The 22,315-nt window shown below is 41.2% G+C and overlaps 3 protein-coding genes across 5 annotated transcripts in view; all 3 read left to right on the top strand.

The window, feature by feature from the left end:
- LOC109411303 (unconventional myosin-IXb) overlaps positions 1–22,315 on the top strand; it is a 252,594-nt gene that overhangs the window by 22,597 nt on the left and 207,682 nt on the right. The gene's annotated exons all lie outside the window — the stretch shown is intronic.
- On the top strand, positions 8,020–12,886 carry LOC109398619 (uncharacterized). The gene is made up of 6 exons (XM_062842828.1): positions 8,020–8,346; positions 8,406–8,477; positions 8,537–11,190; positions 11,262–12,004; positions 12,066–12,780; positions 12,848–12,886. The coding sequence occupies exons 3-6, from the start codon at positions 8,878–8,880 to the stop codon at positions 12,884–12,886; spliced, it is 3,810 nt and encodes a 1,269-aa protein (XP_062698812.1). The 5' UTR covers positions 8,020–8,346; positions 8,406–8,477; positions 8,537–8,877.
- Positions 12,819–15,386, top strand: LOC115255659 (uncharacterized). Of its 3 annotated transcripts, none has more exons than XM_062859787.1 (4): positions 12,819–14,891; positions 14,955–15,026; positions 15,086–15,148; positions 15,298–15,386. In XM_062859787.1, exon 1 carries the CDS (start codon positions 12,985–12,987, stop codon positions 14,536–14,538), a length of 1,554 nt encoding a protein of 517 aa, XP_062715771.1. In that variant the 5' UTR covers positions 12,819–12,984; the 3' UTR covers positions 14,539–14,891; positions 14,955–15,026; positions 15,086–15,148; positions 15,298–15,386. The 3 variants fall into 3 exon arrangements, with proteins under 3 accessions (XP_062715771.1, XP_062715772.1, XP_062715770.1); XM_062859788.1 differs by having other exon boundaries at positions 12,819–14,895; XM_062859786.1 differs by having other exon boundaries at positions 12,819–15,026.

Genomic DNA, 22,315 nt, shown 5'->3' with positions numbered 1-22,315 from the left:
TTTTTCAGAGGTCATTATATGTATAAGTCATAAATGGTCAAAATTTCATTGCATTTCGTTCATTGAATCCGGAGATATAAAAGCAAAAAATTGGCTATCGGATAATTACGCCTTTTTCTAGACTCTTTATAACTTCGTGCAGAATAGCCCGATCTTTTCCAAATTTTGTCCACTGAAACACAACTAGTTTATCAACTTACAGTAAAAATTTGAGAATATTTGATGATGAAAAATAACAGCTAGTTGAACATTTTTTGAAAAGTGAAAATTTTGCCTGTCCCGATCATTTTGTCTATCCCCTGTAAATGTAACGTGTTCCAAACACCACGTTTGCACCACAGAGTTTCAACAATATACACAATAGAGCAGTTCAGATTTCATACATGTTAAAAAAAAATTCAAAGCTCCCATATGTTCATTACAATCCTTGGGGCAAAACTAGAATCCTGTTAAATTTCCAGCCATTTTGGTGGAGATTTAATATGGAAAGCTTCTTCCAGAAGCTGGGGAAGTTTGTCGTCTTAGTTTTCGAAGCGTCTCCCAGAAGCTCTCCCAAAAGATATGAGGGGAAATATCGGTTTTGAATTTATGACCAAAAAGTAAAATCATGACCAAAACGTTGCGTTGGCTATAATGAACAATTATAATCTTTTTCTTTGACCAGAAGAGTTGAAAGCGAAAATATTCTCGATATAAAATAGCTTGACACTTAGTCATTGTAGGTATCATGACGCTAAGCCATGAAACCATTGGACTGAGTTATGAAATCGTGACTCTGATATCTGTAAACATGACTACGAGCCATAAAATCATTACTGAAAACAACATATTTTGGCACCGCTAAACGTTACGCAATGCAATCCTTACAGGTATTTTTGCATCCGAGTTAAGTTGTGCTTATCAATGAGAGATGTAAATGATATTAATTTTTGGGTTTAATGCGTTAAATTTTCGAGAATTTATAGGCAGGCTCTCCAGAAGGGTGGCCCACACTTATATGAAAAACATAAATTTTGAAATCAGTTGTTTTGGACTCCCAGAAGCTACGTTCAAAATTTGAGCAAAATCGGATGAGCTTAAGGGGGCGCTCAAAACGCTTGAAGTTTGTATGGGAAAAGTAACTCTCACGCGTAACTATAATGGCACCCTTACGCAATCAAGCGAACTATGCCGCATCATCTTCACACAATCAATAACATGTTACCTTGCATCCACACACCAATGCGTAAACCCTGTGCCAAAAACATCAATTTCCCAACAACACTCCGACATCCACATGTCGCAGCATGCATTTTTGAGGCTAGGTTTTGAATATACTTGCAAAAAAAACAAATGGAACCGGTGATCGGTAGTTTAGCTGAACCGGCAGAAGGCTGGCATGGACAACTACATCATGGCTATTATCAACGATCATTAGATCCGGAACCCTAAAGAGCTCAGCAGGCAAGTAATAACGTAAAGTAATTAAACATAGTTGCCCGCATAGAAAAATACCAATTGACATAATGTCCAAACAATAAGTTTCTTCTTGCTGATATGGTTAGTTTTTCTCAGGAAGTTGCTTTATTGTTGAACAATGTAAATCGTGATGATGATAACATTAAATTACAGTTTTGTTAAACTATATTAGGTAGTAACAATATGCTATAGTATCCAAGCATTGTTGAGCCATATGGAGATGCAAACTAGTATGCAATGGTGGTAATATGAGGTCATCTTATATCTAATTGTGAGCATTTTCATTCGCACAACACACTTACACAAGTGCGTTTCACTATAAATGACAGTTCTTTAACACTATGTCAAACAGTTGCATGCATTTGTCTTTGTGAGCGACAGTGTTGAAGAACCGTTCTTTTGAAAGCTGTTTATTTTCTGTTGACCAGCTTGATTTCTCGCGAAACATTTCAAATAGTATCATTTCAAAAATGTGAAAAAGAAAGAAAACGCAATGCAAGGATCTTTTTTTATTAGAAGAGTCCTAACAAAGAAATTTGTTTAGGTTAACAATGAGAACACTTTGATAACTTTACTTGTGCCGCCACCAACTACCATTAATAATTTTGTCGTAGAAATTTAATGAGTGTCGCATTTTAAGAATATGCCCTTTTTTAATGTTACACGAGCACCGCTCAAACGAGAAGCTAGAGCTTTGTCAACGTTGAAAAAAAAATCCGCAACACCGTAGCAAGTTGGCCAAATTCGTCTCCGTTCGGTGATATTTGTTCCACCGTTGCTCGACAAACAATATCCGTGCCGTGGATCGCGAGAAGCGAAAACTTTGAGATAGTTTTGGAGGTAAGTTTATGTTTCCGGATCCCGATTTTTCAGTTTAGAACCTGATTTAGAACTAAATTCGCCGTCTGGCATTACATTGCAGGTGAGGTTGCAGGCCGCTGAAAACGTTTTGTTTGAGTTCCGAGCTCGATTCCGAGCAAATAGCTGCCTGGATTTTGTTTCGCAGAGTTTGCTGGAGAATGCTTTGGTTACGTCAGGCCGCCAAGCGAAAGCTGGAGCGAGGACTGGAGCAGGAGATTGATCGTTGGGATGAGTGCCATACATGCGGGACCGGTACGAAAGCACATGAACGAAAAGGATTTTTCAAGTACAGAGATGCCTACAAACCCATTGAATTATCAGCTGAATCCTGAAATAACCTCTCTCCTTCTGGAGCTCCAGGAACCTCCTCTTCGCCAGCCCGGAAAGCGGATCTAAAAAAAACGCCGGATGGCCATCTATCGATGGGGTAGAATCCGTAATGAAAATCGGTTAGCACCTAGTCCGGAGATAGGAAATCAGCGGAGTTTTGATGTGTTTCTTCTCGCAGTTTAATTACCGTGCACTTAAAACGATATTTAAAAACCACTATTTTTTAAACATTTTAAATTGTGGATTCTTTTGTATCTCGTCAGACTTTATTGTGTTTGTAATTTTCTTCAATATATAATTATCAACATAATCTTTTCAGACTTTGCTTGTTTTTTAATCCTAATTTTTCAAGCAATTTGCTATTTTTAGGTAGCTGATTTGGCAAGCAAACAGTTTATGAGACAATAAAAAAGGGAGATTTTTCATTACAAATTTGCATGTTAGAAAATCGTTTGCTTGTGAAATCAGTCACTACCGGAAATAGCAAATTATTTGGAAATATTTATTCTTATTATATAAACAATTTCAAACAATACAGTATGCTGTTCATGGTATACCATAGTGTACAATAAATTAACAGCTTCATTTGAGGTTCAAATTTTATGCAAAACTTATGGTTCAACTACTCTGCAACAATCTGGTTTACAATAAAATTTGCGGAAAATGAATTATATACCAACAATTTGGCTCATTGTTTTGTTCGAGAAAAATGCTGATTTTTTATTGTAACCTAACTTAACAGCCTATTCACCATATTGTCAAATGGTCCAATACAATATGCCAAATGGGTTACTACAATATCCTCACACTACCCATTTTATGGTGTGACGAATAACATGTGATACTGTTTCGGCATAGTTGCAAATTGTATTGCACAATATGCTGGATAGTGCACTTACAGTTTACAACTATGCGGGTGGTTAGTAGCTAACTAAATTAAATACTTTATGTGGATTCATAAGAGAAATACCGATTCTGCTTGCCATTTAGCGTCAATAAATATGGATCATAAATGGCAAAAACTTCACATGAACTATAATGTGAATCATTAAAAGCAACCTCTAGCATCATGATTCATTCTTATGATTTTCGTCAATAAAATATGTATCATAAATGACACTATAGACATAAAACATACTTATGTTCTCTTGAATCAGGTTCATGATTCCAGAGTACGTGCTTCAGAATTACATAATCCAACTCGTATCTTTTCGTTAGCAAAATATCAATCATGAATGACAAACACTAGGATTATGGAGCATGCTTATGTTCTTATGAATTAAGTTCATAGAAATTTTGCATATCGAGTACGGTAATTTTTGTTGATGTTTTGTTTTCGCCAAAAAAGTACCGAACAGGCTATTAATAATTGAGTGTGCATGCTTCATGATTCCAATAAATTTTGTCATTTGTCATCGACAGTTGTCTAAATTGTTAGGCTGCGTTACGATAAAGCGAGTCATGATATCATGACCTTTTTTCGAGAAATTATGACTCATTTAGCCAATTTTGGGTGTCGGATTTTTTCCTGTGTTAGGAAGCTCTTTCCGATAATTTGTTAATGTTTTCCAAAATGTTTTGGGATCATCTCACAGAAGCTTTAGAAGCCCCTCTTAGGAGATTGAGAACATTTTTTGCTTACTCGAGAACCTTTTCGAAGGTTTCGGAGAGTTATAGGTGCGTTACATGGGGTCCGAGGGCATTTCAAGCAGCTTTAGAGGATTTTCAGCGTTACAGACACGTTTTCGGGAGTTTCGGAGGGTTTCAAGTGCGTTACATGTGATCCGACGGGATTTCAGGGAGTTCTGGGCGATTTTCAGTGGGGTTCGCCTTAAAACGCCCCTAAACCCACCTTTCCTCCGTCTTTGATCGACGATTTATTGTTGCGAAAATTCGTAAAAAGCAGTTTGACTATCATCAGCCGCTCAATGAACAAATGTGATCGCGATTGAATTTCTTCAGTGCCATAATTATCAACGGTGAATTCCAAAATACACTGATTTATTTCGGTTCGACAAGCGTATCGTGAAACAATGGCGATCGACAAGTGCTGCAAAAAATGTTCTGAAGGAATTGATGTGAGCGTTGATTACTTCACCGTCTGCGAGGGGGATTGCGCCTGCTTCTTTCATGTCTTCTTCTTCTTCTTCTTCTTCTTCTTTATGGCTCTACGTCCCCACTGGAACTTGGCCAACTTAGTGTTCTTTTGAGCACTTCCACAGTTATTAATTGGAGGGCTTTCTTTGCCAGCCATTGCATGAATTTGTATATCGTGAGGCAAGCACAATGATACACTATGCCCAGGGAGTCGAGAAAATTTCCCCGACCGGAACGGGAATCGAACCCGCCGTCTCCGGATTGGCGATCCAAAGCCTTAACCACTAGGCTAACTGGAGACCTGAGCTTCTTAATTTAAGCTTATTACAAGTGAGCAAGAACAGAATAATAAAATGCACTGTTGTTTTAAGCTTGCTTCTTGAGATTTGTGCGTCTGAAGTTCTGATGCACAGTAGAAGCGGGATTTCAAGACGTTTGTCCTTAAAATAAATTTGTCGTTCTTTTCCTATGAAAATTTGAGCAACGAATCCAGAAGCTTGGGAAGCTTCATCTAGAAGCTTAAGAAGAGTCTCCAGATAGCCTAGTGGTTAAGGTTATGGATCGCCAATCCGGAGACGGTGGGTTCGAATCCTATTCCGGACGGGAAAATTTTTTTTGATACCTTGGGCATAGAGTATCATGGTACTTGCCACACAATGTACAAATTCATGCAATGGCAGGCAAAGAAAGCCCTTCAATTAATAACTGTGGTGGTGCTCTAAGAACACTAAGTAGAAGAGAGGCAGGCCAAGTTCCATTGCGAACGTCGACCCATAAAGAAGATGAAGAAGCTTAAGAAACTTGTCGTCTTTCGAAGCTTTTCCCAGAAGCTTAAGAAGCTTCCCCCTAAAGATTCACGCGAAAAAATGGTTGGCTTTCGGATTCATGACCAAAAAGTCCTAGAATCATAAACATGGTCGCTTCATGATATTATAACTACCAGTCATGATATCATGACCAAAACGATGACTATCATGACCAATTATAATCTTTTTTATGATGGTCATGGTAACGAAAATATTCTCATTTTCAGATATAAAATAGCTTGACACTTCGTAAATGTAATTCTAGCACTGAGTAATGAAATCGTGACTCTGATATCTATAAACATGACTTCGAGTCATAAAATCATTACTGCAAACAACAGATTGTGGCATCGCTAAACGTTACGCAATGCAAGTCTATCAGTTATTTTTGCATCTAAGTCAAGTCGTTGTTTCTATCAATCAACCAAGCAAACTGTGCCGTGATTGCGCCTGTTGGTGTGATCGTTTTTGAAAATAGTTGTACTTGTATATAATGTTTTGAAAAATACCTAATGAATGGGTGTTCTACGCAGAAATGGACCAATGCACGTGGTCACCCGTTTGACGCGTTTGAGCGGTGCCGTGTTATCTAGGTGGTCATGGGAACAAGTTGATTTTCTGTAAACACGGCACCATTCAAACATCATATTCGTGAACTAGTGCAGAGGCGCATTAACTATTTAATTAACAGTGCTGAAAATTACTACAGAAATTTATAAATCAATGCAAAAGGGCTGTTGACGTATATTTCTCACTATATATCGCTTATATTATGAGTCACAAGGACAATCATGGGCTACTAATTGACCAATAGTATTATGGACTATTACCAGCGGCGAAATGGTCACGATTTTTTCCGCAGTCAAGTTCGCAGATTGTGAACAATCCTCGGTACCCACTTTACGTGATTTATGTTTAGTCCTTTACTGTCAAAGCTGTCAGATCAGTGTAACACGCTAAATATAATTTACACAAAAGGCAATTTACACGGAAAAAAATACATGGTAATGAATATTTATTGGGTACCGGACTGCACACGGAAAATTTAATGGTTTTCTTTGGTTCATCGAGGTCTTGAAGTTAGTCTATACTATTACTGGATCTAGGTTCTATGGCGGTTATATAGGAGTCTTAGCCACAAACATTTTTGGAAGAACAGATATTGCAGTACTTTGGGACAATAATGGATTGAATACAAAGGCTACACACTCAATCCTGATTTACTTGTTCGGTACTTATTTGACAAAAATAGAACAGCAGAACTATTGTGGTAGTTTCGGTAGCACAGCGTAACAAAAATTTACTTTTTGTCTGTCTCAAGAGCAAACTTATGTGTCTCTGAAGGATTTTGGGCCGCTGAATCCGAATCCGGGCTCAGATTTGCTCAAACACGTCACAATTTTGAGCTATACCTCAGTTTATAGGGCAAAATATGCGATTTTGGGCTTTTTTGACAGCAAGTCATTAAGCAAGGAAATATTTTTTTTAAGCAATCAAAAGGTTTATTGATCAATTATCATCTAAATTAACGACTCATGCAAAATATTTCGTTTTACCTAATCAAATTTGATAGTTTAAAGCGATTTATGTTAGGTACGATATTTCCCATACAAGTCACCCTCCAAAAGTTGCATGCAAGTTTTCATACTAACTTAAAATGCTAAAATCTATCAAATTTGATTAGGTTAAACGAAATATTTTGCATGAGTCGTTAATTTAGATGTTAATTGACCAATTATCCTTTTGATTGCTTAAAAAAATATTTCCTTGCTTAATGGCTTGCTGTCAAAAAAGTCCAAAATCGCATATTTTGCCCTATAAATTGAGGTATAGCTCAAAATTGTGACGTACTGGCGCAAATCTGAGCCCGGATTCGGATTCAGCAGCCCAAAATCTGTCAGAGACACATAAGTTTGCTCTTGAGACAAAAAAATGTTGCGCTGTGTAATCGATTTTGCTGAGGCTCAGTACACGAACTGTCAAAAACGTATGCGAAAAGTAAACAATTCGTCATTGCAGTAGGGTAAGTGTGCCCATCGTTGTGGTATTAAGGTAAATTCATTTTAAAAACAATGATCGTACCATCTAATGAAGGGTTGCAAAACGTTAATTGGTAGTTTTCTATCCAAATTTGCTTGGAAAAATATAAAAACAATCGTTTCTCTCTGTTTTCGATCATAAATCGCTTACCACAACAATAGGCACACTGTTCCTATTATGGAGGTAAAATTTAATTTTGGTTCCTATTGTTGCGGTATCCCATTGAAATCATATGGGATACCGCAACATTAGGAACACTACCACAACAATAGGAACACAGCAGCAAAAAATTTAAGGAAAATATATTTTTAAAATAGGTTTTTGGGCAAATCTTAAGCACACAAATGGTGCAATCTCATAATTTAAGCAGAATACATCTGTTAAAAATGCCTTTTGGTAACATTTCAGTCGAAAAAGTGCTCTGTCGCTACGGTACGTGGCGAAGCACCATACATCCAAGTACGCTTTCGATCCACACCTTTGACTATTTACGTAGTCCGTATTGTTGACCCATCGACTGGGGAGAGAAGACAAAGACCGGTGGATTGAGCATTGTCCCTCAATGTGCATGCAAACGTGCTAGCAAAAGTTTAGGCAAATTTGCTCTGATTATATTATAATAATTGAAACATTTCTACTTATAAACTAAAGTGAATTGTATAATCCTACCTAATATTAGTGGTAAAACGAACCGTTCTAGTTAAAAAGTGAATTAAAATCTATTAAAATAGTACGGTTGATATAAAAAACGTAGGTCAGTTCATGCAATGGTTAATTGTGTCTATTAATCTAACGTAATTCAATCTATTAAAGATCTTAACTGATACTTTGCTGCTATCCTAGTATCAAAGGGAACATGCAAATATCTAAGAAGCACGACAGCAGGTAAAATAAGCAACAGAAGTATTGTAAACACATATTTAACTTCTATTTCAACCCATTAGCATTCCCACAAACGAGCAGTGAGCTAAATATAGAGGATAGCTGACACGAATGAGACATTAAACGTAAGTCCTCGAATTACATGCAAATGTTATTATGAACAACTATATATTTAACGATACAAATTTACGTAAAACTATTTCACCAACGAATCCTTAACTATGTACAATGTTAAACATATAAATTTCCCTCTATGCTCTTGTTTGATTCATAGAGATTTTTTAACTTCGTTATCGTTGCTGAATAAATACGTCGTTCAAAAAAACTGGAAAATCGTCTCTCTCTTGTTGCGATTGCAACAAATTAAAAAATCTGTTTAGTTTGCGATCGGGGAGGCTACAAAATGTCGAGAAGTACTCGAAATAACCGTGCAAATGTGCAAAAACCGGGTGTGAGTTGTGGTGAGTGCGAAGAACCGGGCGATTCCCGGATGGTGTGCTGCGACGATTGTGGTGAACAGTTCCATTTTAAGTGCGTGGGCGTTGAAGAAGGGATTGAAGAGGTGGACTGGAGTTGCAAAGCATGCGAAGCAAAGCGGGCGGCTCAGGTCAACCCTGCCATTCTGACAGATCCAGCATTAGGAGGAGCGGGCAAATCGTCGAGCGACAATCAGCACCAACAGAACCAGCTACTCGTGGATGTGCAGAAGAAAATGCAGATGATGCAGCGAAGTTTCGAGGAGCAGCAGCTAGCGTATGAAAAGATGCTTGAGGAGAAGGACCGCGAGATGAAGAATGCACTGGAAGATCTGCAACATCAATACCAGCGACGACTAGAGAGGAAGGAGCAAGAAATTCGTGATGAGCTGACAGCTCCACCAGCTGTTGTGCTACCTAGCGCAAATTCGACCTCAATCGGTGCCGATCGAGGTGCCGATATCAGAACAGCGACGGACGTGTGCAGCGTGATCGAGCGGGTGGAGAAGCAGCTGCAAGCGATGGCGAAGAAGCAGGAACAAGAGACGAAACGCTTAGAAGAACGATTAAGGGCGATGGAAATCGGCAACAACGATCCGGGGCGAAGGAGTAGCAGTGCCTTGAACATCGATGCAGATCCATTCGAACCGAGTCATCATTCTGGCCTTACGTCAGTAACGCTTTCTCACGAGCTCAGCAGAAGCCAGCTCGCAGCCCGGCATGCGGTAGCCAAAGAGCTACCCATCTTCTGTGGCAGTCCCGAGGAGTGGCCTCTATTTATCGCCACGTATGAAAGCACTTCCAAGATGTGCGGTTTCAGTGACGAAGAGAATCTTCTCCGTCTTCAGCGAAGCTTGAAAGGGAAGGCTCTGGAAGCGGTCAGGAGTCGGTTGCTGTACCCAGCCGGCCTGCAAGGAGTTATAAGTACGCTGCGTATGCTGTTTGGCCGTCCAGAAGTGATCGTACATTCCTTAGTGTGCAAGATTCGGGAGATGCCAGCGCCAAGGACAGAGAAACTTGGAACTCGGATCGATTTCGGTGTTGCAGTCCAGAACATGTGCGCAACGATCGTAGCTTGCGGTTTGAATGAACACTTGTGTAACGTGGCCCTCCTTCAAGAGCTGGTTGAGAAGCTGCCGCCCACTGTTAAACTCGACTGGGCGAAGTATCGGCAACCGCTACAATCGATCACTTTATCGGATTTCAGTACTTGGTTAGGTACGCTAGTGGAAGCAGCATGCGTCGTTACTGTTCCGCCGACAATCAGTACATATGCCGGGAAACCTGATAAGCGTCGAAAGGAAGAAGTTCACGTTCATCTCGAAACAGGAACTAGCCAGGCATCCAACTCCACGGTATCTCTGAAGATTCCACCAAAGCACCTCAGCAAACAGTGTGTCATCTGCCAAGGAACGTGCAGCAGTGTAGTATCGTGCAAGAAGTTTAAGGACCTGAGTATCGGAGCACGTTGGGAGGCATTGAAGCAGAACAGACTTTGTCGAAAGTGTTTGATGAAGCATTTTGGAGCTTGTTCGGTGAAAGAAGCTTGCGGAAGAAACGGTTGTGCCTACATGCATCATGAAATGCTGCATGACGATGCCAGATATCAACGAAAGCAGATAACACAGCCATCGACCTCTTCAGCTGGGACCGAAACGCCAACCGAAAGCTGTAACACTCACATGTGCACAACAAACACGGTTCTGTTCCGATATGTTCCAGTACTTCTGTATGGAAAAGGAAAGACTGTGCTCACATTCGCCTTCCTGGACGACGGTTCCTCGGTGACGTTGATGGAACATGGTTTGCTGACCGAGCTAGGTCTTGAAGGCGAATCGTATCCCTTGTGTCTTGGTTGGACAGCAGATCATCAGCGCCAAGAAACAAACTCCGTCAAGCTGGCGATACAGATTTCCGGAATACACGATGCTTCCACATACTGGATTCCAAAGGTGCACACCGTGGAAAGCCTTGCTCTTCCCAGCCAAACACTTGCAATGGATGAACTAATGCAGCGTTATCAACACTTGGAAGGATTAATTGTCGAATCTTACCGTAATATTCAGCCACGGTTATTGATTGGAATGGACAACTGCCGCCTGGGTCACGCGTTAGACAGCCGCGAGGGAGAAATCAACGAACCGATTGCCACCAACACACGATTGGGCTGGATAGTGTTCGGACCCTGCGCTACTACATTGCAGTCAGCCACGGATGTCACAGCGCATCACAGTTTCCATGTTTGTCCATGCTGTGAGAGGAACGACGCAGAGTTGCACAACGTGGTGAAATCCTACTTTTCACTGGACAGCCTCGGTGTAAGGAGTTGGAATCCTGTACCCATGTCAGAGGAAAGCGATACGAAACAGGATTGCTGTGGCGGTACGATGATGTCCGGTTACCGGACAGCAGGCCGATGGCCATACGGCGGTTAATATGTTTGGAAAAGCGAATGCAGCGTGATCAGAATCTGGCCGAGGCATTGAAGCAAAAGATCCGAGACTACGAATGCAGCGGGTATATAGAGAAGCTCACAGACAGTCAACTGTCGAACGAATTCCCTCGCATCTGGTATCTTCCCATATTTCCTGTGGTTAATCCCAATAAACCCGGAAAACTTCGCTTAGTATGGGACGCGGCAGCTAAAGTAGCGGGAATTTCGCTGAATTCATTCCTCCTCACCGGGCCGGATCAACTAACTTCCCTTCCGTCGGTTCTACATCGTTTCCGAGAGTTCCGGATCGCCGTTACAGGCGATATACGGGAAATGTTTCACCAGGTGCTGGTGAACGAAAGTGATCAGCAGTGTCAACGGTTTCTGTGGCGTGACGGCGAGCAAAACCGAAATCCTGATGTGTACGTGATGAAAGTCATGACATTCGGGGCTACATGTTCCCCAAGTTGCGCGCAATATGTAAAGAACAATAATGCGCAACGGTTTCAAGAACAGTATCCAAGAGCGGCTGAAGCGATAGTAAAAGAGCATTACGTTGACGATATGCTATCCAGCGAAGAGACGGAAGAAGATGCGGTGAAGCTGGCAAAAGAAGTTCGGTACGTCCACTCTCAAGCCGGGTTCGAAATACGAAACTGGCTTTCCAATTCGAGTACTCAGAGAGCTAGAAGCGACACCTGGCGAGAAAAGTTTGAACTTGTCTAGCGAAATGGGAACGGAAAAAGTACTCGGCATGTGGTGGTGTACCTCCACAGATACATTTACCTTCAAAGTATCTCCACGAATCAGCGCGGATTTGCTCCAGGGACGTATCATACCAACGAAACGGCAAATATTGAGCACTCTGATGATGATTTTCGACCCGCTGGGGCTGTTGGCGAACTTCCTGATGTTCCTGAAAATTCTCCTTCAGGAGATTTGGAGAAGCGGCGTGAACTGGGACGAACAGATCAAACCCGAACAATGCGAGAAATGGAACACCTGGTTACGAGTCCTTCCGCAGGTTGAAGAGGTCAGCGTATCCAGATGTTATCGAGTGCAGACCGGCGTTGGAGAGAATAACGTGATCCAGCTTCACGTGTTCGTGGATGCGTCGGAAAAAGGGTTTGCTGCGGTCGCTTTTCTGCGATTCGAAGAGGATGGCATTGTGGAATGTGCCCTAATCGGCGCTAAGACACGGGTAGCTCCATTGCGGTTCGTGTCTATCCCGCGGCTAGAACTTCAGGCAGCAGTAATCGGAGCTCGTTTGGCGAATGACGTGATGGAGACCCATAAGCTCAAACCTTCGCAAAGATTCTTCTGGTCGGATTCACGGGATGTCCTTTGCTGGTTGAACTCCGACCACCGAAGATACAGCCAGTTTGTTGCTGTGCGAGTTAGCGAATTGCTAGAGATATCGGAAACCACCGAATGGAACTGGATTCCGTCAAAATTGAACGTAGCAGATGATGCCACGAAGTGGCAAAAACTTCCAGATTTAAGTCCTTCAAGTCGATGGTTCCGGGGTCCAGAGTTTTTGTGGAAACCGCAAAAGGAATGGCCTGTAACAACAAGAAACAACGATGAAACCGCTGAAGAGATGCGCTCGCACGTGCTTCACCATTCTGTCGAACCTGCGCTGTTTCGGTGGGAAGATTTCTCGAGATGGAAGAGTCTGCTGCGCCACGTAGCGTTTGTGAAAAGATATCCAGCAAATTTACGCAGGAAGCTGGCGCAGAAATCCACCGTTGTCGGTCCACTAACTCAGGAGGAATTACAAGAGGCAGAGCTGTTTATTATAAAACAGGTACAACATGCTGAGTACGCTGCGGAGCTAGATCTTCTGAAGAAACCAAATCTTGTTACATGGAAGAACGTGTTGCCGAAGAATAGCTCGCTATACAAGCTTAGTCCCTTCCTGGACGAAAACGGATTACTGCGTATGAAAAGCCGCATTGACAACTGCGATCTGGTGGATGAATGTACGAAACGTCCGATACTGTTGCCAAAACGTCATCCAGTAACCGATCTTATCATCGCGAGCATTCATCAGAAGTACTGCCACATGAATCACCAGACTGTCCTCAACGAAGTTCGTCGTAGGTTCTATGTTCATAAACTGCGGTCTGTTTACAACCGTGTTCGAAGTCAATGTCAGCTCTGCAAAAACCGACAGGCAAGGCCAGTTGCTCCAGAAATGTCCGCTCTACCACCAGCACGAATGAAAGCGTTCTGCCGCCCATTCTCGTACGTCGGTATTGACTATTTTGGGCCGATGAATGTAGTTGTTGGCCGACGGATTGAGAAACGCTGGGGTGTGCTGATCACCTGCCTTACCGTACGAGCAATACATCTAGAACTCGCTCACAGCCTCACAACAGACTCGTGTATTCTTGCCATCCGAAACTTCGTCGCCAGAAGAGGTGCTCCGCTAGAAATAGTCAGCGATCGTGGCACGAATTTTATTGGAGCCAGTCGGGAGCTGAAAGAAGCGTTACTGCTAGTGAACCAGGACAAGCTAATGGAACATTTTGTTACGGCCGACACCAAATGGTCGTTCAACCCGCCTGCTTCTCCTCACTTTGGCGGAGCCTGGGAAAGGCTTGTCCAATCTGTAAAGAAAGCCCTAAAGCACATCCAACCAACACGCACACCCACCGATGAGCTGCTGAAGAATATGCTGAGCGAGATCGAATTGATTGTCAACTCGCGACCGCTGACAGAATTACCGCTAGATGATGAACTGTCTCAACCACTCACACCCAATCACTTTCTGCTCGGTTCGTCCGACGGTTCAAAGCCCCCGATCGCATTTGACGATACCACTCTTGCTCTAAAGAACACCTGGAAGACGTCGCAGGTCTACGCAAACCGGTTTTGGCGACGCTGGATTGCTGAATACTTACCAACACTTACACGAAGAGTGAAATGGTTTCATCGAGCCAAGCCTATTGCAGTGGGAGACATCGTAGTCGTCGTGGACGATACACTACCGAGGAATTGCTGGCCGAAAGGGCGGGTGGTCCACGCAATCCAGTCCAAGGATGGACAGGTACGACGTGCTGTGGTGCAAACAGCGAGGGGAATTCTGGAGCGGCCAGCCGTAAAACTTGCAGTGTTGGACGTTGGTGCTACTGTAAGTACATCGGACTAATGACCTCGAAGTACTTGGGGGGGAGTGTCGCTACGGTACGTGGCGAAGCACCATACATCCAAGTACGCTTTCGATCCACACCTTTGACTATTTACGTAGTCCGTATTGTTGACCCATCGACTGGGGAGAGAAGACAAAGACCGGTGGATTGAGCATTGTCCCTCAATGTGCATGCAAACGTGCTAGCAAAAGTTTAGGCAAATTTGCTCTGATTATATTATAATAATTGAAACATTTCTACTTATAAACTAAAGTGAATTGTATAATCCTACCTAATATTAGTGGTAAAACGAACCGTTCTAGTTAAAAAGTGAATTAAAATCTATTAAAATAGTACGGTTGATATAAAAAACGTAGGTCAGTTCATGCAATGGTTAATTGTGTCTATTAATCTAACGTAATTCAATCTATTAAAGATCTTAACTGATACTTTGCTGCTATCCTAGTATCAAAGGGAACATGCAAATATCTAAGAAGCACGACAGCAGGTAAAATAAGCAACAGAAGTATTGTAAACACATATTTAACTTCTATTTCAACCCATTAGCATTCCCACAAACGAGCAGTGAGCTAAATATAGAGGATAGCTGACACGAATGAGACATTAAACGTAAGTCCTCGAATTACATGCAAATGTTATTATGAACAACTATATATTTAACGATACAAATTTACGTAAAACTATTTCACCAACGAATCCTTAACTATGTACAATGTTAAACATATAAATTTCCCTCTATGCTCTTGTTTGATTCATAGAGATTTTTTAACTTCGTTATCGTTGCTGAATAAATACGTCGTTCAAAAAAACTGGAAAATCGTCTCTCTCTTGTTGCGATTGCAACAGTGCTCAATTGCCACTACCGCAACATTAGGTACTACCACAACGAAGGGAACAATTACCCTATTCAGCTGTTTTATTTTCGTCAAAAAATTCGTCAAAAATTACATTTTCATCCTTGGCAATTGGTAATTCGGCCAAACGACTTTTCCCCGAAATGATCCAAGTCCATTAAATTTATGTTTTGGCATCTTTATGAACAACTGCAGTGGACAGTTACTGCATTGTCCTAGACGCAATCCTCGCCTTTCACACGCGATGCGTCAGCGTTGATCTTGACCTTTATTACTACCAAGTGAAGTGTTGGGGCTACCGCTACCGCTGGTATTGGCATACCAGCCGCGCAGCGGTGGCGCTCATCTTCCTCACACCGAGAATCCATACGAGTGCCCCCAGTCCACGTGAATCAATCACTGCACACACTTTCAACAAGGGCTTGGCTGCGTCGTTGTCGCGTAGGTACCATCTTTGTAACCAATACAACCAAGGAGAGACAACCGATCGTTGCTGATTGTACCGATGCGCACCGTGATGCTTGGTTCTTTATCTCCCTTAAACCCATCTGCTCCAGAGTTGTTGAAGGTTCAGTATTTATTCCTCTACCCGTCCCTTCGCAATAGTCTCTTGTCATTGATTATTATGTAAACATCGCTCAGTTGAATTGGTTGACTGGGTTGCGAACGACTGTGCATTTTTCCCGATCAGAGGGGAATAACAACAAAATAACAAAAAGAAATAACAAAGTAAGTAACTATTTTGAGAGCAGATTTAAAAACATACTCTGTTATTAAATATAGCTGGGATGATATGAACAAAATCTTAACAGGTTGTGATACAAAGTTATAAAATATTTTGAACACTCAAAGAAATTTCTCAAAAGGTATCCCTAATAAAAAAAACTCTAAACAGTACGATACTCCGTATAGTAATATATACATATAGTTTATTGGTGTTAACATACGATAAAAATCGTGTGGTTACCACACAATAACGATGTATCTTTAATAAAAAAAACATACATTTCGATTTTCCTCTAAAAAAAATAAGCATCATACATGTTATGGTTTTGCTATTGTTCGAATTTTTATACAATATAATTATTGTTAAATTACCTTACAATAATCATATAATTCATTATGACACGAAAGCCTCCTAAAGGTAAAGTGTCACTAATAAAAATAACAATAATAATACAATTCATTACTACGAATGGAATATATGGTAATATGGTTGTTATGTATTGTATACGAAACTTCCAGATAGAATTTAAAACGATCAAATCTGACTATACATGTCAATGGTCGCTCCTCCGTGATTGATCTGAGCTGATACCAATTGCACTGAGATCCAAATGAATAAGGGCTGGGACGCTCCACTTATCCTCAAAGTGCAATTTAAGCAGCTCATGCATTTTTGATCAATAACGGCGCCGGCCACGTCCTTATAGTCAGTTGGGAAGGGAAAGGAATGTTAGAGTGTGCTGGTTGTTGCTACTAAAGACCGAGAGCACCTCTGCATCTCCACAACCAGCACGGACTGGGGTATTTGTTAGACGGAAAGGATGGGAGATATGGGAGTCACCGTTGGATCGGTGATGCGATCTATAGATAGGGGATATTTATAGTGTTCGTAAGGTGATAGATGGTGTGGTGATTACTATGAAGGACAAGCGGCACAGTTCGCTTTGGTTGCATAACTTGTAGGCGTTATATACACTGTGCAGTGGAAGTTGGAAGGAAGGGAAACGAATTTTTGCAATTCGTTTCTGGTTCTAGCGATGTCCATGAAAATATGAATATACATGAGTTGTATATGGACTATGCAGAGAAGAGAGAGATAAAGAGAAAGTGGATAGAAAGATACAAAGTAGGATGAATGGGACGGACCAGGTATTGAACCCCTGACCTTCTGCATATGAATCAGAAGCGGTAGCCACTAGACCACGAAGCCCGTCATCGAAATTTCCAGATAGAATTTAATTCGATTAAGTTCATTTATGTTATCGGACAAGCGTATTAATTGTATATGGGACTTTTTGTACGCGATGTTGATGCAACGCTTTTAAATTCAACAAGGACTAACCGTTATCAAATTGTGTTAGGATAACGAAAGCTGAAAATTTTGTTCTGCCTTTCTGATCGGGTCCTGAATCTACTCCGGACGGATGAAACTACTCCGATCGGTGGCAATAAGTGGCACCCTTTTCTGCTCCTGCTGCCAGCCGTCAAACCGTCATCGCACACATGTAGGTATGTAAAGTCTTGCACTTCCATAAAACAACACAAAAAGGTGTGAACTTTACAACAGCAGCAGCAGCAGCAGGACAGTAATTTGCACATACACGGTTTCTTCCGTGGGTCGGTTCAATGATGATGACGACTACGAAGCAAACAGTAAACCCCGCTGTAAAAATATTGACCTTCGTCGGCAGCCCATGTGCAATGTGAGTGAGTGTAGCGACAATCACAAGTATTGAATTACCGAAACCGGCGTGTCCAGATTCAGGGGAAAGATTTCGATTTGAATTCAAGTTGTTGAATTCTGTCTGATAACGCGTCCCCGAACAGATCTGCGGTGATACCTACTCTAAATGGCGGCTTTGATATCATTCGCGAGATGATGATGAAGAGAAGGGTCGGGTGCTCTACGAAAACATCGCAAGTGTCCGATAAGAAAGGCTACAACTTGCCTCCTATGTACTAAGTGATTGTTTGTTCAAATATCTTACAACAACTTTCCACCACAATTGGAGACATAATAACTCAGACACTGGCATGCATTTTGTTTGCTCTGATAAGGCCCAGAAGGGGAGCATACGCTTTGAGACTATATAATGAAGTTTCTTCAATGTGAATGCTTATCAGTCACACTGAGCGTTAAGGAGTGTCGTCGTTTACGTGTAACTAGGCAGGAACTTGTTGCGATAAAAAAATGCCTAATATCTACAACATGTCGCGTTTCGTGTTGAACCCACTAAACGCTACCGAGTTGGATACGATGTCGATTTCTTTTGTATCAAAATCTTATCTACACGAAGTTCAATTTGCTAGCACACCTGTAGAAAATTTCTAGGGAAAGTTTGATGACAGATGGTATTATTCAAGGTCTTCGATCGTACTTATTTTTGATTCTGATATTTGTCAGCGGTCACGTTGAAAGTATTAGTTGGATGGGGTTGTCTGGCTTCGTTAGTGGTTTCGTGTTCTGTAGAACTGATATCAGATTGCAGATTGCAAGGCCGACTGTGTTACACCAAGTGGGCATAAGTTGAAATGTAGCCTTAATCGGTGAGCTCGTTCCATATTATCATTGAAGTCGTAGTTTCAATGTAGCCGTATTTTTTTTTTTTTTTTTTTTTTTTTTGTATTTATGTGTATTTTAACTTATGCTAATTCTACACTTTCAATGTAGCCGTAGATTTAAACGAGTATTCACCAATATCATGCTGAGAGTGACAGATTTGATTACCGGTCGGTCCAGTTTTTTTTTCTTAATTGAAACTTCCTTTACTTCCTTGGGGCATAGAGTATCTCATGCCAAAAAAGTTCAACTTATTGGACGCAGTGGCTTAATTTCCCCAACAGGGGAGAAAAAAAAGGTTTGTGCCTGTCTTACGAAACATATATGTGAAATAGTCAATGGGGCACGTTCGGTGCAGTACTAGATTTGTAGTAATAAGCTGAATTTTAGTATGATGAGAAGGTCAATTCTCCGTTTCTGCAATGAAATGGTACAAAAAGCGTGAGTATTATGATTCCCTGTCCTAATTTGATGCTGTTTGAGCAAAACTTTGGATAACTATGTTGTTTATGTTGCAAGAAATGGAGAAAACAACAACACTGTTGCCCAAAGTTTTGCTCAAACAGCATCAAATTAGGCAAGCAATCATAATATCCACGCTTTTTGCACCATTTCACTGCAGAAACGGAGAATTGACCTTCTCACCATACAAAAATTCAGCTCATTACTACAAATCTAGTACTTCACCGATCTGTCCTATTGGCAATGGAAGCTCCCATTTAATAACTGTAGAAGTGTCATAAAACTAAGCTGGTAGGCTTTGAAACGTTTCGCCGAGAAGAAAAATAAAACCATCTCAGGAAAAGTATTTTATTTTTCTTCTCTGAGCTACTGCTAGGGGAACTGCTCAACAGACACCTGAGAGAATGCTCTGGTAGTGGGAACGCCAACGAACTTGCTTTCTCGACCTTATCCTAAATCGTACCCATTGCCGCCAAACCTATCGTCTCTCCAGGACCACCGGAAGGCGTTGAAAGATTAGTAGCTTGCTCTTTTAGTAACTTCACCTCCACTTCCTTAGTTCTCGGAAGGCGGGGCAGGGTCAACACCACGCCTGCTTCTCATTGACACTGCGTGCACGGAAATTTGGCCTCCCCTCAAGTGAGATCCTATCCGCTTATACCGTGGAAGGACTTGTCGCCACAGGGCGTTCGTCTACTTCAGATTTTTTGTAGTTGCGAGTGATATAGGTAACAGTCTAACAACAGGCGTTTCAGTCAAACGCGTCAGGGGGTGTCTGGCTAAAATCTACGCTCCATACAAATTTCGAAAATTTTGTAAGATGGCTAAAAATGAATCTACGTAGTTTATGGACAGCGTCTCTCTATATATTCTCTGAGACGGACTTGGTGGTCTAGTGGCTACTGGCTACCGCTTCTGATTCGTATGCAGAAGGATCTGGGTTCATTCCCTGGCCCGTCCCTTTCCTCCAACTTCGTATCTTTCTATATACTTTCTGCCTCATCTCTACATATACGACTCATGTATGTATTTTATTCAAATGTTCATAGTCATCGCTAGAACATAAACTGGTAGAAAAAGCCGTATCCGTTCCTTCCAACTTGCACATCACAGTGTCAATCTATATATCTACAATCTATATAACGCCTGCGAGCTATGCAATCAAGCGCCGCATTATCTTCCAGTGTAATAAACACACTAATCTTTCACCTTACGACGGCATCCACGCACCAATGTGTGAACCCATTGCCAACCATATCCCACCAACACTCCAACATTCGCATGAATTTGTGCAGACGCAGAGGTATATTCAGTCTGCTGTGGATACAAAAGATTGCAATCATCCCTTCTTTATTCTTACCCCACATTGACTTGCAACCTGACGTGGCAGGCACCATTGTCGCCTAAACAATAGAAGATCACCAACACTCACACACTGAAGATGCCTGCTTGGTCCCCGGCAGATGTCTCATTGTGTGAGTGTAGCTGGTCTAAAGATACTGATGGAGTAGCATCCACGGGCGGTCGATGAAGCTCATTTCCAGATGTTATTTCTGCAGTTTTTTGCTCTAGGAGTCGTTCGGATTTCCTGGAGGATTTCCAGCTGGAATTGCTTGAAGAATCGGAACAAGACTTCTTGCAGGATTTCCATCACGAATGCGTGAAGAAATCCCAGCAGCATTCCAAGAGCAATTTCAACAGAAACTCACAAAGGAACCTGAATGGGATTTCCAGTAAGATTACGAAGAGAAATTCCTAAAAGGATCTTAAGAGAAATTCAGGAGAAATTCTAGAAAAATCTTAGGCTAAATTACTAACAGAGAAGTTACAGCAGAGACTGCTGGAGGGATTATGGGATAAATTTCAAGAGAAATTCCTGGAGACCCAGCAAGTGTTCTTGGGAAATTTCCGAATGGAATATGTGTAGGAATATTTTGAAAAAAAGGCCTGCAGAAATCACAGGAGGAACTTCCCTAGAGGGGTTCCTTGAAGCACTCTTGGAGAAATCCGCAGAGAAATGCCAAGCAGAGCTCTTGGAGGTATCCATTAATCTTTGTAAAAAACCTCTCCTTCACAAATGCCTGACAGGAAATTCTTAATGAGATTGCTCCAGAGGTTTCTCTAAGTATCTAAGTATACAAATCCGTCTGTGATTTCTCCAATTCTTGAGAAATCCCAGTAAGTCAGCCTGGTGCATTTCACCAGAAATTCCTGGATAAATACCACGAGAAGTCTTGAAAAAATATCAAGTGAATACCAGCTAGAATTACTGCATACATTCAAAAAACAAATCTGGAAGAACTCTTGTAGAAATCCCTGAATATAAAACATAGGCGGACATTTTGAAGAAATATCTGGAGGAATCACAGCAGATTATGTTGTAGGAACCCTAGCTGTAATTCCATGAAAAATTACAGCAATAATTGATGCAGGGATCCAAGTATCACTCTAGGAATTTCTCCAATATTCCTCCTGTGATTTCTCCAAGAAATTTTTTTGGGATTAGTTGAGATGCAGGCTCTGTTGCACATGGAGCGTTATTCCAATAAGAAAAAAGTAGCTGTATATTTCATCACAAAGAATAACTTCGTAAATAGAACATACAAAAATTTCCAAAAATCCCTAGAAAATGTTATAACAAATAAAAATATTTTAATGAGTCATCTACCAAAATATGACAAAATTGAGCATATAAGGTAATGATTGGTTCGGAAAATTTTCCAACAATACATTTTCTGCAACTTTGTAGCAGACATCAATAGTCTATCTTCATGTATGACAAAAAGTGAATTTCTATCGTACTTTTAGGTGGATGACTAATCCACCAAACATAAAAATTCCAAAATAAAGAGTTAAGTATGTAGAACAAATTCTTAAAAGACACCATACCGCTGAAGTCAATACTTGAGGCGGCAAAAATAAATTATTGATCTGAACCCCATTATACAGTATGTAGCAGGTTCCACTAGAGATTATGCACGGTGGCCTAAACAGTCCAAAACTGTTGATTAACAATGTTAGATGGCGGAGGAGTTAGTATAAATGGAAATAGAGTGAATTTAATTGCGAATCTTAATGGAAAACGAGCTTCTGGAAGATGTTTTACACAAGCTTCTGGAAAAAGCTTTGCAAGCTTATAAAGCTTCTGGTATAAGTCACCCAAACTTCTGGAAG

This window comes from Aedes albopictus, chromosome 3, assembly GCF_035046485.1.
Source record: "Aedes albopictus strain Foshan chromosome 3, AalbF5, whole genome shotgun sequence".
Taxonomy (NCBI): Eukaryota; Metazoa; Arthropoda; class Insecta; order Diptera; family Culicidae; genus Aedes; species Aedes albopictus.
Note: the sequence above shows the minus strand (reverse complement) of the source record. Positions and strands in the feature narration are given on the sequence as shown.